An 18,537-nucleotide genomic window follows, 5' to 3' on the forward strand; every position below is an offset into this window, starting at 1 on the left:
GTTACTTTGATGTCTTCAAGAAGTGGGCACGAACTATTCTGTCGAAATGAAGGAGGGAGAAATAACAGGAATATTCTTTTCTGATTTTTCTGACACGCAGGGGAGTCATAAAATTTCGCGTTAGATCACTTCAAATGGCGATGCATATAACCTGAACATTAATCCTTCAAACCTCTAGTGATATATGAAAAGTAGTATTTACACAACGGTTGAAATGATATTTTGCGATTGATAAACTCAATTTAATGTCTCGTAATTTTCTTGTTTGCACAAGGAATAATACATCACGCTACTTCAATCAACCTAACTCTTATTTTTCTATAGGCAAAGGCAGGTTTTGTGATTTCAAGAGATACCAAGTTCATGTGACGTACTCAAGATGTGGACTGAGAAATGTCTTGTTCATGTTCAAAACAGCTTGGAATTGCCACAGCTGTTTTGTCAACAAAAAATGTCGCAATTTTTCATTACAGAGAATACAGAGATTACAGGGATTTTATACTGTGTTTTGTATTTGGTACAGGGAAGTATCTGTAACGATATCTGTGTTCTCGTCTGCTGCCAGATGTGTGCTGTCTGTCAGATGTCACGTGAACTAGACTATATGGGCTTGTAACCAAACAATCCAACATGGCATTCGACCAACTAGACTTACACATGTAACTTGGAATTCTATTGGTTATTCCAAAAGACACAGCGATTGGTTGATGAGGTTTTCCGGACATGCACGGTTTGACCAGATATAGAGCAACCTCCATTGTTAACGTATATTTTCTTATTATTATATCATAACAGCTATCAAATATCTTATCTTAATATTGTTCACTTGATTGTCTTTCTTAATCACAGATGAATAAATTGTATGTTGATGAATTTGTCTGATATTGTTTTCATTTCAATAACTTTATTTCAGCACGACAACGATACAAAACTATAGCTTAAACTTCACGGGGGTCGATCAATTCGACCAAAAGCGAGGCAGTGTTATAGAAGACTTCGGGAAAGGACAAAAGTCCGCGATTGGTGTACTCTGACGCTCAAATGACCACATCAGTAACAATACCAAGTGATGCTTACGTGGTGATCTAAAAAAGCAAAATATGTGACATCAACAAATGATGTCTGTATCCAGGAAATGGAGCTTTGTGTTCAAAATCGTTTGCTTTTATATAGAGACATGTTCATTTTTCTTGGTAAAAATGATGATTATGAATTTTTAACGAGTGTAACATGTGCAATGCTAATCTTCAACATAGCCCTCCAAAAACTAGTAATCTACAAGTACATAACAACTTCACTGTAAAATACGCGTTAATGATACATTAAAATTATGATATAAACATGTTATCAAATCCAAAAATATACGAATTGTCTCTTTATATAAATCAAGAAAACAATACATGAGATATGACGACAGACGTTTGTACAAGAATGTAAGTTACAAGTTAATGTGCTACTGCTTTATAAAGAGAGATTATGTCTGTTGTTAATATGTTAAATTGTACTGTGGTAGTGTTTTTATTTAAGTATGAATCTAATATATATCTCTTTAGATATGAATTAAATTTCTCAACATCCAGTTATTTTCGTCTCTACCACACATTTCGCTATACATATCATGATTGCATGTGTTATAAGGTGTCACACAACTAATTATTTCACCATATGTTATTTACCAATGACTCCATCCCCTCAATCGATCATTTGAAGTTCAAATGATGCGAAATTTTTATCAAATTGAATTTGTAAATTTCCCTACCAGAAAAAGGCTGTTATTGGATAGGTTTAATAGCAAATATGAGCACACCAGTACTTGGAAGACAGTAACCCTGATATTTACAGTGGACTGGGGACCTCCAGCCTGGAGGAATTCTCGCCTGGAATCCTACGTCTTCCTATTTATACCAGGAGTGTATATTTCTGATTTTCAGAATCTTAATACCCTACTCTTTATTCTTGTATATAGAAAGTATCCATTTCATGTGTCCTTTACTCATGACATAGCTACAAACCTATATATATATATTTTCTTTAGGGACTTGGTTCAGGTGAAACACAAGCTGATTGGCTTCATTTGTTGTGTGAGACCTTATAAAGAAGTCTTCTCGTCTGGTCTGGAGTTGTTTCCCTTTAAATACACGTGTCACTGCAGAACAAGTTTTGTTTTGTTTTACTGTATGCACTCATGTTCCGTATGTAAGTGTTTCTGGGTTAATAATAACTTGAACCAGATTCAAAACCAATGATAACATCTGATCCAACATTCAGATAAATCTACAATATGCAAGGACAGAATAAAATGTTTGAAACTTGCTTCTACTCAAAGCAAATATTAACGTTCTATGATAGAATCTCCACTTTACAAGCGAGCGAATTGAGCCCTATTATTGCCTATCCTTCTCTTGCACACTGTATATATATATGTTAATTAGATAAGTGTAACTCTTAACGCCAACATGGCTTAATAGAGATATTAGTCTTTTTCCAAAAAGGAGCCTCTGTGTCAACAGGTGAATTTACCTGTGCAATCGCCTGTTGTTATCTAGAAATATACAGTATATTACTTTCATGAAAATCGATAGGCTATATCTTTATGTGTTTGTTTTTATTTTGTTATGATCATAATGCTATTGTTTGTTATCAACGACGCCATATTTATTTATCTAAGCCTTTAAATGTTCGCCGATTATTTAAAATGACACTAAGCACACATAGTAACTAATTAAATCAATGTTATCGTTATTTTCATTTCCACTTTAGATATTTGATTTCAGATAATTCTTCCTTTTGATCTTTTACAATACCTTGTATTAGTATATGCTTAATTAATAAGTACTAATCTACTAATATTTTTTGTATTTGACAACGAACATAAGTATATGAAATCGTTATAAATACTTCTATTTTATTATTTTCTTGAAATGTATATAGATGTATAACACCGTTAATGTTGTCCTACATTATCTTGCTCATTAGTGTATTCACGTCAAAGTATACATTGTTGTACATTGTTGCAACTTGAACATTCCGATGACGTCACATTGTTTACAGGTTTCCCGGCTGTTTGCTCTGACTGACATGAAAGCTTCTTTTTTTTTGTATTTTTCAGTGATTTTGTTAGTTTTCGATGTTTGCATTGATGAGATATAGTACAGCAACATCAAATAATACAAACTATGAATATTTTTTTTACGAAAAACGGCAAGTTACGCATAATAATAATCTACTTTCACTTTGTCGCCGCATTTCTGATCGAAGCCGGGATCGACTCTCACGGCAACGATGGAGGCATTGGTTTTAACACAATATTAAATGTACCAACTTGTACATATGATCTGCAATTAATACATTTAATTGATTACGATTGGTTGCATTCGTGTATAGATGTTTGTCCGTTTCCTTCCATGCCGCCTGTCGACACTAACTGTTTAAAACATTAAAGAGTTCCACTATCGGGACATGAACAATAATATCAATCCTAGTTTTTTCCAAAAGTACAACCTAATAACAAACTTAAGACAATATTAAACTTTTTGGATATGAAACTAACTCCTTTTTGTAGTTTTTGCTGTGCACCTGAATGATTTCCGTGATTAATAGGAGAAAAGTTCGATTATAAAGCCAAAAATGCCGTAGTTGTTCCTTTCCCGACAATAAATCAACGTTTTTGAAGTGAATCGTTAAAATCAATCAGATGCATGGGACTTTTCAGATGTATATTGATATACCCTTTCCATTGATTCCAGATACCTCGTTAACAAAAGTGATTTAGAGGTTGCACTTTGCAAAAATCTTTAACGGTGTTAATGTTGCAGCATTTACCAATCACGTGACCTCACTCAAAACGCGAGTGACCTAAAAAGGGCCGTCGGGATACAGCGAACAATGTGTACTTTCATTTTAAATGTTTGTTAAGCACTTAAAACATTGTAAACAGGTAAATATAGACATGGAAAAATGAGTGTCGACGTTAAGGTGCTTAAGTAATGGAGTAATACATTAACGGTGATGCTGAAATACAATGAAAAAGACACAATCGACGACCATTCGGCTCACCTCGGCATATTCCGGTAGGGTACCGGAATCTGCCGAGGTGAAAGTTGCCGTAACTTGACCGACTTTTGACGTGGCCGTGATCAAATTGTCAACATCCGAGATAAAAGAAGTTCTATCAACAATACTTTGAAAAATCCAACGCTGAAATGAGTTTTCCAATTTTACATATGATTTGATTTGCATCTCGACATATTTGATCATTTCACGGATTACACTGTACTTTTTATTGCCAAGTCACATTTTTTTTATAAAATACTACGTCACTGCATGACGTCACGAATGTCATTGGAATTTCATTCATAGTTCAAGACTATTGAGAGTGATGTCGATCTCGATCGCCATGACGCGGCGATGTTTCGTGGGTGGTAATTTTAAATTCATGGCGATTTTGGCAACATCATGTGTGAACCAGCGAACAGTGACTCTATACGAGTATTCGATCTTTTCTGTGACATAGGATTATATATGTTTAACCGGTTTTCTTGATGGAACCGCGAAGGTAGGTCCGTCGATAACGATGCTCATATTGAAAGGCTATGATGACAGTTAGTTTTCCTGGTTACTCTACACAAATATAGACTCTGTGTTACAATTAAAATGAATATTTCTTTAAATAAACATCGAGGGGTGTCATTTTTACCGAATGTTTGTTCATTTAAGAGCCAATTCCCAATTTCCAAATACGCAGGTTACTGTGTATGTCTAGAGTGAACAAATTCCAGGCACCTGTGCTGACGCAAACGGAACAATTTCGGTTGTGAAGTTTGACATTTTCTTTTTTATTTATTCAACTACCTATCATTGCCTGTTGATTGTGTGTGTTTGCATGATTTTAATGGCAAATGACAAACCTTTAGGGTATGCCAGTCTGTACTATACTGTAACTGTTACAACAGGCCTGTAATGACAGTAGGCCTTGTCTACAGTAGGCCTAACGGAGTTATATTTTCGCTCAGATGAAATGTCCAATCGTTTAACCGTATAACACTATTGGTTTATTGCTGATATCATATGATATATATTTATCTCAGAATGTGTGTATTTTTATAGTTAAATCCAACGTTTCAAAACCGACACCGACGGTATAATAATATATCTAAAGACTGTCGGATGTAAAAACAAGCACATGACGTTGTAAGAGTTGTCCCCCTTGAACGCAGATTAATCCGCGCGCGTGAAATGCTATGTAAGATAGATTTATCTTACATAGCTCTCTTACATGGGCAAACTCTATCCAACATGGCGAGATATGAGAGAACACGAGTTCATTTTCCACGTTAGTGAGATCATCGACTTGTGGCTGCCGAATAATACCTTGATATATCACAACATCAAGACCTTTAACTCCCTCCACAATTTGAAACTTTTCTTCTCACACTGTGTCACCTTTGAATCAGGTGCAATTGCAGCTCTTCACAGTTCATCATAGCCCCAGGGCATCTTCCGATGACGAAACTAGTATTGACATAGTCATGACATGGTTGTGCTTTTGCCTTGCTCTATCGATGATCTTCTACTGATTTGTGCAAATCACCAATACACTTGCCCATTCAGATCGTTGCATGTAGTTAACGTAGATACCCATATTATATCCGTAAAATAAACTCTCATCTAAATCGTGTTTGAAATGTTTAGTAAAGAAAAACACATCAAACATTTTACTACGGGTCACGCAGTAATAAAGTCCTCTCTTGTCGAGGCATCTGCTACAGTATGGTGTTACTCTGTCCTTTCCTGGATGTAGGTGTTTCCAGGATGAACTTATGACCATCAGGGTAAGCCCTAACTTGCAATGCCAGGAATGTCTCCATAAAGTTTAAAAGATAAAAACTTCCTCTGAAAAATCTTCTTCTTAGTGATATCAAACAATTTGTTTGTTTTTGTTTAACGTCCTATCAACAGCCAGGGTCATTTAAGGACGTGCCAGGTTTTGGAGGTGGAGGAATGCCGGTGTACCCGGAGAAAAACCACCGGCCTACAGTCAGTACCTGGCAACTGCCCCATGTAGGTTTCGAACTCGCAACCCAGAGGTGGAGGGCTAGTGATAAAGTGTCGGGACACCTTAAGCATTTGGCCACCGCGGCCCTCAAAAAATGATTTAGCAATATCTGCAAAGCTCTGGGTAAACATCCGAATTATGAAGCAAGTCGGAGAAAACATCGGTAACTGACAGAGGCTTTGATATCACCTATACATTGCATGTCTTCCAATGATAAGTATTTGGGCCTTGGATACTACATGAACAAACAATATGTTCTGTTTTTTCCCATAATTAACATTTCGTCGGCTTAGGTTTCAGTCCTGTTGATCCTCGTCAATACTTTTTCCGGGTTCATAAAATGTTTTTCATACTTTTTTCAACCATAAATAAAACACAGGTAATGATTTCTCCGGCATTGTGACTGATACAAACTCCCTCTAGGAGTAGCAAAAAGCGATTTTATCCTGATCTGCCTCCTCCATATGCATAGCCAAATCTCCTGGAACGACAGCCATTATGTTCCACGCAGCGCGCCCAGCTTGTCATCAGCTGAAGTGAAGAATAAACATGTTTTGTGGTCTTATCTTTGAGCTTCGCATTATCGTCACATATTTTCCAACGTCAGTTCTTCCTCTGAACCCTCAATTTTTTCTATCAGTTCTATATTATTCTTATCAATCCGGATACTTCGTGAGGGCTTCCAACTTGGTCTTTGCTTTGATGTGTACTCAGATTAGTTCCGCCTGTTGTACCAGCAAACCCGTAAACATGTTTTATGCGAAATACCTTGAATCAGAGGCCTTGTTCCCATCAAGACCCTCACTGTTTGTCTCAAAAAGTATGTGTCAAAGGAGCAGGTAAATGTTTCTGTTACACACGGTAAAGGAGGGCGAACATGCTATTTTTTTCTTGAGATATGCGCCTTTGGCTGATAAGAGCTACGGAAAGCGATATCCACTTTTAATATCTTTGTGTTTCGCTGAATTTCAAAAATCAATAAATGATTTATGTAATATTTGTATTCTAATATATGGAACCGCACAGTTGTTTTAAAGATCGATATCTTGTCATAAGGGATCGCTAAATTGCCATTAGGTAAATTATGTCATATAACGGAATGAGAAGACATAGTTAAGCTACGCTACCTAAAACATCATATCACAGTACGGAAGAATCTCGTATCACGTTTAAGACATATTTCTTTGTGATTGGCCCCGGTAAGCTGTCGTACTGGCCTTATCAATACCATCGAGTGATATTCAGGGTACCCCGAAGTTCTATCATTGATGCATTTCATAACCAACGGTGAAAATAGAGTCACGCCAGTTGGTCAGTAGCCTTTTCGTCTTCCTGGACCTTTACCTGTCCGTTGATTTAAGTGGATAAATCTTCTGATCATCACAGCAACAGTAAGTTTATTTAAGGGTAATATTTTATTTCAAATCTAAAGACAAACACAAACAATATGAACAAATCCAAAAACAAACGTGATTATGTGTTTTTGTAAGTTTTCTTATGTTTTAATTGATCAGATATGATAAAACAACATCAATCAATACGAGGTATGAATGAGGTGTTTTTTTTTCGAAAAATGGCATGTAGCGCATAGGACTTCAATTTTCATTTTGTCAGTGCATTCGAGATCGTAGTTGGATCGGCTGTCATGGCAACGACAGTGTTGAATCTACAAACGTGTATATATATCAGAAAAAATCTACACGATATAGTATGCCTTTGGAAATCATTTGTAGATTATTTGAGCATTGCATTGCATTCATCATTTAATGTTTATTCGTTGCTATGCCGACTTCGATACTTCAATTACTGAAGAATTCAATTATCAAGGCAGGGCTATTAACACTTATTCTTTGAATTGTGCCAGCGAATTCCATTGCCTAAAATGAATACTTATGAAACAGATAGAGCGTAAAGGTATTAGAACAAAGAAAAATGTTAAACGTCATCAAAATTATTTAAAAAGTAGTCAATAAGTAGTCATCTCTTCATTATTGTTTTGTAACGCCTTTGAATAACTACGTGAAAAAACATTAAGAATGAGTAACACTTTTCTCTAATTTCTAAGAATGATGAACAAGTGAATCGCGTGAATTAGTACCAAACAAACGTTAATTGGGTGCGCTTGCCATAGCTACCTACCAAGTGTTAGTGCACTCTTTCGTACCGGCCACGTGACCTTGCAAGAATGCAAGGGCCAAAGACAATGGTCACAGAACAATGACATACAGTTATGAAAACAGACAGAACTGACGAGGAAATAATTATATAATGCATTTATTAAAAACATAATGAATTTGTTCTGATCAATTATAAATGAAACATTAATCACGCGCGTTTAAGTTGCCTCTTAAGTCAGGATATGTTATACGTTACGACAGGAATATTCTTTCAAGGTTGCAATCTATATAAAAGTGTAGCACTGCTCTAAATATCAAAGATTAATTTCAAAATAATATATTGCTGGTCAAATCTATCTATTATCTATCATGAGTCACCTGGTACAAGATTTCAAATTCTGTTTGATTGATCCGGATTTTCTATATGTTATTCATACTTATCATCGAGGGACCAGCGCATGCGTGGCTCCTCAGGTATGGCATATTTTTTTTAAAGCAACCGATACATATATTTACACAGGATATGTGCATTCCTCAATTGCTTAAAAGAAACACTGTGTGAACATTATAGTGATATATATCCATAGGTAATAATCAATATTGTCTACCCTTTCGCCAAGGTGACACCGCTGCAGGTACAGCTATCAACACCAACCACTTCAACAAAATCTTTGATTTTCGAAATTAAAAAAATCAAATATAAAAATAAAAATTCTGCGAAATGGACAAGTTTAAATACACCGTCTCGATTAGGTCAATATAAAATTTTATGATCGTTACATATCCATTTTTTTTCTTCTTTCTTTTTTGTCAATATAATCAATAAAGAGTTATTTAGTATCCCTTGCATGAGGTCCACGTACCTCGTGCACTAGAATTCAGTCACTTTAACCAATAAATGTCTCTTTAAACTGTCAAAATGTCTCACATCTAGTGGTACTCGGTGTTTTGGGACCAGAGAACTTTTAATGTAGATATACGTAAAGCTTTCATAAATTAAATTTTCAACAAATAATGAAATGATTCCGTTTAAAGCCAAACTTTAAAGATAAAAATATATCTTTATGTAAGCAGTATATATGTTATCGCTTAAATTAATATATGTTTACCAGGTAACGCCATGCATTCTGCACGAATTGCAAATATTGACATTTGACGTCACATCGTGTGATTTCATCACTTGACTTGAGAGCTATTGACAAATAATTCCTTGGTCATTTATTGGTTGCCTCTCTGGTTTTCATTATGAGGATATGAATACTATATGTTATAATGCTATAAATTTATATATCGATTAATGGAACGAAACATTGACATAAACATTGATAGATAAACATTTTCATGCCTGTTCACGTCATTAACAGTTAGAAATACATGTGTAATGGTATTTTTTTTTTCAGAAAACCGCTATACAAATAACTTAAAATAATGTAATCTTCTTTCTATAAATTTTAAAATAAAAGATAAGATGTACGTTTATTTTGTGAAAATTGTTTTTTCTTTTCTTTATTTTTACACCTTGGATCAGACAAATATTAGAATACTAGCATCAGACAAATATCAAGATTAAAATTATTGACAAAATTAACAGCGAGGCCAGAAGGTAAATAAAGATTTTTTGTATTCAGTTTATATGGTTAATTATCAGATAGAGTTGAAATGAGTAAACACCAGTCGGACGTCCTTACGGCGATGCCGCTGCGTCCATGAAAAACGAAAGTGTTAAAATGTTAGATAGATATAATTTCACACATGTAACAACGAACTATTCACGGCGGCATTTTTCAATTTTTAAAACCGCCATGGGATATTAGGAACATTCTGCAAAACATTGAACATTGAATTTCACCAGATGGCGATGACACGACGTCATCATGGAGACCCTGGGTTACGAAACTGCCTAGGCATGCTACCGTGTTCGGGCGGAGTTCTAGTTGACGATATCACACATTGCTCTCGGCGTGCTAGGAGTTGTTACTGCGCATCCACGACGCGGACACTGCGTTGTCAGTGCACTGCGTATAAGTGAAACATACAAACACTATCATCAGTTGTTATTTCGAGCGTTAAGCGTCCATATGAGGACCGGAAGCGTCTTTCAGACGCTCTGTTAACGATGACAAACGCCGTAGAAGCGCCGTGGCAGCGCAATGATCAACATGGGAGCTTTGGGAGTGTGTTTAAGTAACAAATACATCGTGTAAGCGCTGCCTACTCTCACAATGTCCGTAACGCTGCGCACTTCTTGTGAAAAAATATGATATGTGACACGAATGTTTTCGATATTGCGATTGGCATACGTGACTATGGTAATTTCCACACACTCAAAAATCATATTTCAAATATGGCCAGAGGGAATGATTTCCAGCTATTTTAGCCAAAGCAAACCTTTTTCACCGACTACGAAAATGTTTAAGCCTGAACATTTGCTGTGTTTCAGTATTTAATACAATGCGAGAACAGTAATATCATGTGTAAGAAGTATAATTCTACCTTTTAATGAATGTTTCATATTTGATATTCCTTTCATGTGTAACATTTTTACATCGTAGGTACAGGGACACATTGATATTGCTATCAAGAACGGGAAAAAAACAATGATGAAGAAATTAAAATCCTTATCTTTGTCGCAAAGATTTAATTATTTGTGAGCTGCCCCTGCTGGTTATATTGTAGTTTATGGCCGAAGATAGCGGCTGTTGTTGAGGATTCTAACAATACTCTCATAATATCTGATTTTGACAATGTATATTGTTTATAGTAGTACATATTTTTAATCTGTTTCTGACTTCTGCTGCAAATCTTACCTTTCCTAATATTGCTCTCGATAATCAGAGAAACAATGAACAAGTCTTCCCTCTGACTTATGGTAAGGAATGGAATGGATACGATATTCCTTCAGCCCTTAGTACCAAAGACCAAGAGCAAATGAAATGACACCCTTCTCAAAAGTTTCCACTGAATGGTAAATGAAATATATAAATCTTATTAATAATACACTTATTATGTAAGTTTCTTTTCAGGCTAAATATGACGACGGTACAGCAAACCGTGATTGTTGCCACACAGCCACAACCACAAATGATCACCGATAGGAATATTCTTGGTCCAGTCCATGGTCATCGTGATTGGTCCACAGGCCTCTTCGGTTGCTTCAGCGACTGTGGATCATGTACGATTTCTTCATCAAACTAGATCGATACCTACTGATTCGAAACAGATGTATTATGTCTAGACATACTTGCATAATATATTTTTTGTTATCTTTGGTTTAATAGAATATCAGCAGACGCAGACATTGTTGTTTTCTTCTGTATCAACAAATGTGTATCTCAATGACACCAAGATGTCAGATGGATAAATCATGCATATAAACCTAGTTGCATGGCATATACTTTACTCACATGGATTTAATAAAATATTAGTCGACGCAGACATCGTTCCTTCTTTACATACAACAATATATTTGATGACAATAATATGTCAAGGGCCTGCCTGAAGTGTTGTTGTACTTATAAGGCTACTCAGGAAGCCAAAAAATAGGTCGGGAGGACTGTCACAATTTAGATCGCAGGCTTCCATAATTTTCATAATCAATGTTGGATTTCAAACGATTGTCAACAAAATGCGTATACTCTGAACCGAGTCACTTTATAAATATAGAGTCATATTCAAAGAATCTTTTTAACGAAGGTTTCAAGCACGTAAGAAATGTTTTTAGACATGTATAACGCCGATACTATGCAGGTTTTCATAACTATGGTTTCTAAATATTTTCTTCCTCTAAACATTTAGACAGATGCAACATCAACAGCTATTGTTTTACTCAATAACACACGTTTAGTTCAATTGAAATTTCATTTCTGTAGAATTATTTACAATGCTAGAATTCCATCCTTGCGCATATATCTTAATTATTTGAAAATACACAAGTGTTATAGAAATTGCAAGGTCATTTTCAGTATTTGGAACAATGATATGTATTTTTACCATATCAGGTTTGATGACGCTTTGTTGCCTGCCGTCTATGGAGTGTCAGAACGCCTCCAGACTGGGAGAGTGTTGCTGCTTACCGTACTGCTGTGTAGGGACTAACATAGCAATGAGGGCGAGGCTGAGGACGCTTGGAGGAATACAAGTATGAATTTGATATGTTATATAAATTAAACTATTGAAATCTTTGTTACTAGGGGCTACGGTGGCCGAATGGTTTAAGTTTCCCCACACTTTATCACTAGCCCAGTTCCCTGGTACTGACCTTCGGCTGGTGTTTTTTTTCCCGGGTACTCCGGTTTTCCTCCATCTCCAAAACTTATCACAAACTCAACAATCACCTTAAATCACCCTGGTTGTTAATAGGGCTTTAAACAAAATTAACCAAATTGTGATTTCGAGATTTTAATACTCATTATCCTGTGACGATGGCGAAAAGGGTTACTTCATCAACACTTTATACTATTTTATTACATTCTTATAGAAATCACTCATATATACTAGTAATAGAGCGCGACACTTTGTTCGATCACAACAACCGAAAAATGAGCTAGCCATTTTTAAACGCTATCTGTTTAAGCATGAACGCCGGGAAGATGGCGACAATCTTGAACACTTTGAATTGGCTACAATTTATTAGAGAATGTATGTAAACTTTATTTATTTTACAACAATTGCGAAACAAGTTATGTTAACTTATATTAATCACGTTTATTGGCCCGGATGAAATCGCGCGAGGGGTCTTACTGTAGGAGGAAACCGGAGTACCCGGGGAAAACCTACATGGTCGGGCAGGTGACCCCATACTTTTTCACGTCCGATCGGGGAATCGAACCCCGGCCGCCTAGGTGAAAGGCAAGTGTGCTACCACTGTGCCACCCGACCACCCGAAAAACCAGAGACCAAAATGCCTTCCTCAAACGATCCATAGGTCAAACACATTTTAAATAACCATTAGGAAACTCAAAGGTATTTTTGCTACTTTGATGTCTTCAATCAATGACATACAGGAGAGGCGTATGAACACCTTGTACATTAAATTAAACTGTTTTCAAAAAAACATTGTTTAAAATACTTTATGTGACCAATTCATTCAAAACTGGTTTTCTACTACCCAATCATCGCCTCGTGGACAATTTTATTTAATCTTTAAAAAACAATTTATCATTTAGTCTTACTTAATTAAGGTTAATTCCCAAGAGCGCATAATTATTAGCAAATTTAGAATGTTAAATTTAATGTTACCTGTTGAAACCGGTAGATGGATTGGTATACCACGTAATAATCGTGATTGCTTATTATATCATAATGGGAGGTATGTTCGAAATTCGTAGCAAATCATTATCATCTAGAGTGAATCATTTCCTCAAAAATGTGGAAAAACTTTGTATTTCAAGTAGATAATATGTAAGTATATTATTTCATGTTGTATTGTACTTATTGTGTTTCTAGTTATATTGAGATACCACAGCTTATAACTACGTTATTATATACACGTTTGCATTTTCACGTTATTACTCTGTAAATCATGTACAATGTTTTGTCATATTGACCTCTTGTTACACACTTTGTGTGTCCTGAGTGAATAAAAAAAGTCTTGAAATCTTGCTTAAAATTAACTCAAGCGGCGGGCGTTGCATTGATGCGTGAACACTAATCCTTCCTAACTGTAGAATGATGCTATACGTACGGATCTTTCATTCGCCAGTCTCCACAAAGACAATATTTGAACGATTCGCGCGTAAGGTCACCACCTTCGGATCAATATGAGAGACATCATGCTTCCGGTTCCGGTGCCTATCAGAGACGAACGTAGGGACACGCAACAAGGGGTCTCGATAGCCTTAATGTAACGTTTCTTAATGTGTGTGGACTTAAGTCCAAAATGTTGTTACCTGAATTCGATGAATTAATTAAGTCACATGATCTTCTGGTGCTTCTTGAAAGTAAAACTGATAGCTTAGATATTTTGAAGTTACCCGATAAGTATGCATACTTTGCCAAAAATCGAACAAATTGTATTAAAAAATCAGGTGGTATCGTTATAGTTTTTAAAAAATGTTTAGAAAATATGTTGCATTTTTTAAATACAGAGTCTGAATTTTGCCAATGGGTGATAATTTCAAAAAAGCTATTCAAACAGATCGATTATGATATATTACTGGGGTGTACTTATATTCCACCAGAGAATTCTAAATACTCGTCGCCTGATGCATTCATGGAAATCGAGTCGGAAATGATCAGCTTTTGTAATAATAGCACCAAGGTAGCCCTGATAGGAGATTTTAATGCAAAAACTGAGAGGAAGCAAGAGTATATTGTACCGGATGCTTCCCTTCTTGATATTTTGAATGTAAATGAAAGTGATGAACTTCATAAAATCATGTATGATTATGAAAAATTGATGTCTAATAACATACCTTTGCAACGTTCTAGTGAATGCACTTCGAAATCTAATATTCACGGTAATAAATTATTGGACGTTTGTAAAAATAATAATATGTATATAGCAAATGGAAGAATTGGGTATGATCGACTACATGGGAAGAACACGTGTCATGACTCCTCATTAATCGATTATTTGCTGCTCACCTCTGATTTGTTTCAAGTAGTTAAAAACTTTAAAGTACTTGATTTTAACCCGGTATTGTCCGATGTACATAACAGAATAGAATTTGAATTTAACATGCAACTCGAACAGGATAACAATAAATATGATAATTCAAATGATAAAAACAGTAGCTATGTGAAATGGAAGGAAGAACTGAAAAATGATTTTACTAATTTCATAGCAACTGATGAAGGTAACCAATTTGCCGAGCTAGAAGAATATGTAAAAACCCTTAAAACTAAACAACCAGATTTGGTAACAGGTGCAGAAATTGATAATGTTTCTAAAAGTATTAGTGCTTTATTCACTACCGCTGCTAACATGTCATTTGGACGTAAACCTGTACACAAAGTCAGAAGAAATGATAATAATAAACCATGGTTTACGGCTAATTGTAGAAAACTTCGTAAAGAATTTCATACTGCCAAACAAAATTATAGCAGAATAAAAAATTTTGCGAATAAAAACGAACTAAAAAGGAGAAGTCGTATTTATAGAAAAGCAGTAAATAAAGAATATAAAAAGTATACATTTAATATGGAGAATAAATTAAGAGACTCTGTAAAAAACAATCCAAAGTTTTTATGGGATATGCTAAATAAGGTCTCAGGCCAATCAAAAACGTGTCAAAGTAAAATACCGATAAATGAACTTTACGATTATTTCAAAAAATTGAACTCGGCCAATTATGAAGATGATAATATTGATATTACTTTCTTAGATGATGAGGATGATTTCACTGAAGACCTTAATTCAGAAATTACTGCAGCGGAAATAATAAACGCTATAGAAAATCTTAAAAATAATAAAGCTAGTGGAATTGACGAAATACGAAATGAATACATAAAAAGTACTATAGACATATGTTTGCCTCTATATACAGACCTATTTAATATAATTCTTAATACTGGAAGAGTGCCTCAGGAATGGACTGCAGGTATAATTAAACCAATATATAAGAACAAAGGAGACCCTAGGGACCCAGATAATTATCGAGCGATAACACTTGTATCTTGTTTGGGAAAGGTATTTACCTCTATAGTTAATGATAGATTAACCAAATTGGCCGATAAAATCAATCTAGTGTCATCCGCCCAAGCCGGATTCCGAAAGGGATATTCTACCACCGAAAATATTTTCATATTACATTCATTAATTTCTTTATATTTCTCGAAGGGTAAAAAACTATATTGCTCCTTCATTGACTTTAAAAAGGCGTTCGACACTGTGTGGAGAGCGGGGTTATGGAGAAAACTTCAGAATAGTAGAATAACGGGGAAAATATTCAAGGTCATTTATAATCTTTATCAAAATACAAAATCTTGTGTAATTAACGGTAATGACAAGTCTGATTTCTTCATGTGTGATGTCGGGGTAAAACAAGGGGAAAATTTGTCACCATTTTTGTTTTCCTTGTTTCTTAATGATTTAGAAACTTTTCTTGACCAACATAATGTTCCGTTTTTGAATGATGTATATACACTAAGTGAACAAAACCTGGATTTGTATGTAAAACTGTTTGTTATATTATATGCTGATGATACTGTTCTTATGGCTGAAACACCAGATGGGTTACAGAATGCATTAAACGAATTTCAAAACTATTGTGATGAATGGAAACTTTCGGTTAACACGCAAAAAACAAAAGTAATAATATTTGAAAAAATAAAAAGTCGAAGAAACGTCAACTTTTTATTCAATAATGAGAGTTTAGATATACAAGACTCCTATACATATCTTGGATTAATGTTAAATTATAATGGTGTTTTCACAAAAGCCAGAAGTAAATTATCGGAACAAGCAAAGAAAGCCATGTACGCATTGTATACAAAAATTAGAAATATTTCATTACCGATAGATCTGCAGTTAAAACTATTTGCACTTGTTATGCCAATTTTGTTATATGCATGTGAAATCTGGGGCTACGAAAATACTAAGATTATTGAAAAAATACACTTTCAGTTTTGTAAAAGGATTTTAAATGTTCGCACAAGTACGCCAAATTATATGGTATATGGTGAATTGGGTAGGTACCCTTTAGAAATTGAAATAAAAACAAGAATGATTATGTTTTGGCATAAACTCATAACAGGCGAAATGAAATTATCTACTACAATGTATAAATTAATGTACAAGTTACATCAGGATTCAGTATTTAGTTCTAGATGGTTATTATATATACGAGACATATTGAACAATACTGGTTTTAATGATATATGGTTACTTCAACATTCTTGTACAAGTAATAGAGAATATCTTAAAATAATCATTAAACAAAGACTTCAAGATCAATTTGTTCAAAAATGGTTTAATGAAATTGATAGCTGCTCGCGAGGACAAGTATATTCTTTGTATAAATCTCAGTTTAATTTTGAACCATACCTATTGAAATTGAATCATAACGACCGAAGATATTTGTGTAAATTTAGAACTTCTAATTTAAAATTTCCTATAGAGACAGGGAGATGGAATAACGTTCCTCGCGAGGAAAGGTTATGTCCTCTCTGTACAAACTGTGTTGGTGATGAGTACCACTATCTATATGTCTGTAAAAATGATTCTGTTGTAGCACTACGAGCAATTTATATACCAAAATATTATTATATTAATCCTAATTGTGACAAAATGAAAGGAATGTTCTCTATATGTAATTCAGGTTTGTTAAGTAAAGTAAGTCGTTTTATCCAAAGAGTAATTAAGCTTTTAAGTGTGTAAAGAACATTAGAATAATTCATGATTTGTATGATTTATCTTGATTTGTCTATTGATTACTTTGTCCATCCAATAGTTCTCTTTTTCCCCTTTATGACCTCTTGTTACATATGTATATATGTCATGAGTGAACCAATAAAATCTTGAAATCTTGAAATCTTGTACATGTATGGTAGTATTGACAAAACTGGTGAAACGATATTCTATGATTGATAAATGTCTCCAAGTTTTCTTATACTGTAACCTATCTCTGAAGGCAAATGTTACGGGTTTATCAACATATTCCATGACCCGTCATTTCATGTGTAGTGCCAGTGGACTTTATGATTTAAAACATTGAAGAATACCTTCTGTAGGTTATCTGATGAAGCGGGCTAGCTGGCAAAATGTTTTCAAAAAAAAAAAAAAAAAAAAGCACAAGCAAATAAAACAAAAGCCGATAATTGATAATTGTTGAAACCAAGTTAACGTTTTGTGTTTCCCTGGTGTATAACCAGGTGTCGACTTTGCTGGTTAATGATACATGAATAGTACATTTAAATTTGCGTGGAAATATCACGTAAAAGACACTGTTGATTTGTTAAGGCAATACACCTAAACACACTACGAGCGTGTTCCCTCATAGTGAATTTGTACCTAGTTACGTAGCGTTTAATTCGTGGGCAATGTACTAGAGCGGACTAACTGTAGATTTGTTTTATTATAAAAATATTATTTTGGCTTCTTCGGGCAATCTACCGAAGCGGGCATTACACAGAAAATTAAGATGCATGTCTCTGATGTGGGCTGAAAAGTGTCTTTCACAGGTTCAGAACAGTATCGAATTGTCACAGCTGTATTAACTACCAAAGTTGTTGCATACTGTAATTACAGAGACAATAAAGTTTTATTTTATACCATATTTTGTATTCCTTACAGGGGAGTATCTGTAACGATATCTGTGTTCTCACCTGCTGCCAGATGTGTGCTCTCTGTCAGATGTCACGTGAGCTGGACTATATGGGCTTGTAGACAACCAATCCAGCTTGGCATGAGACCAACTAGACTTA

General features: G+C 34.9%; 1 protein-coding gene across 1 annotated transcript; it reads left to right on the forward strand.

Annotated features, from left to right (window-relative positions):
* The first annotated feature begins 7,319 nt into the window (after positions 1-7,319).
* Positions 7,320-18,537, forward strand: LOC117326947 (placenta-specific gene 8 protein-like). The gene is made up of 4 exons (XM_033883752.1): positions 7,320-7,446; positions 11,196-11,344; positions 12,171-12,310; positions 18,407-18,537. The coding sequence occupies exons 2-4, from the start codon at positions 11,203-11,205 to the stop codon at positions 18,497-18,499; spliced, it is 375 nt and encodes a 124-aa protein (XP_033739643.1). The 5' UTR covers positions 7,320-7,446; positions 11,196-11,202; the 3' UTR covers positions 18,500-18,537.

Source organism: Pecten maximus, chromosome 5 (genome assembly GCF_902652985.1).
Source record: "Pecten maximus chromosome 5, xPecMax1.1, whole genome shotgun sequence".
Classification (NCBI taxonomy): domain Eukaryota; kingdom Metazoa; phylum Mollusca; class Bivalvia; order Pectinida; family Pectinidae; genus Pecten; species Pecten maximus.

Bases quoted from the DNA above. Each gene is read 5' to 3' on its own strand.
- LOC117326947 (XM_033883752.1), top strand. From the start codon at position 11,203: ATGACGACGGTACAGCAAACCGTGATTGTTGCCACACAGCCACAACCA. The intron at 11,345-12,170 runs GTACGATTTCTT...TTACCATATCAG, and splicing joins CTTCAGCGACTGTGGATCAT to GTTTGATGACGCTTTGTTGC. The intron at 12,311-18,406 runs GTATGAATTTGA...TATTCCTTACAG, and splicing joins GGACGCTTGGAGGAATACAA to GGGAGTATCTGTAACGATAT.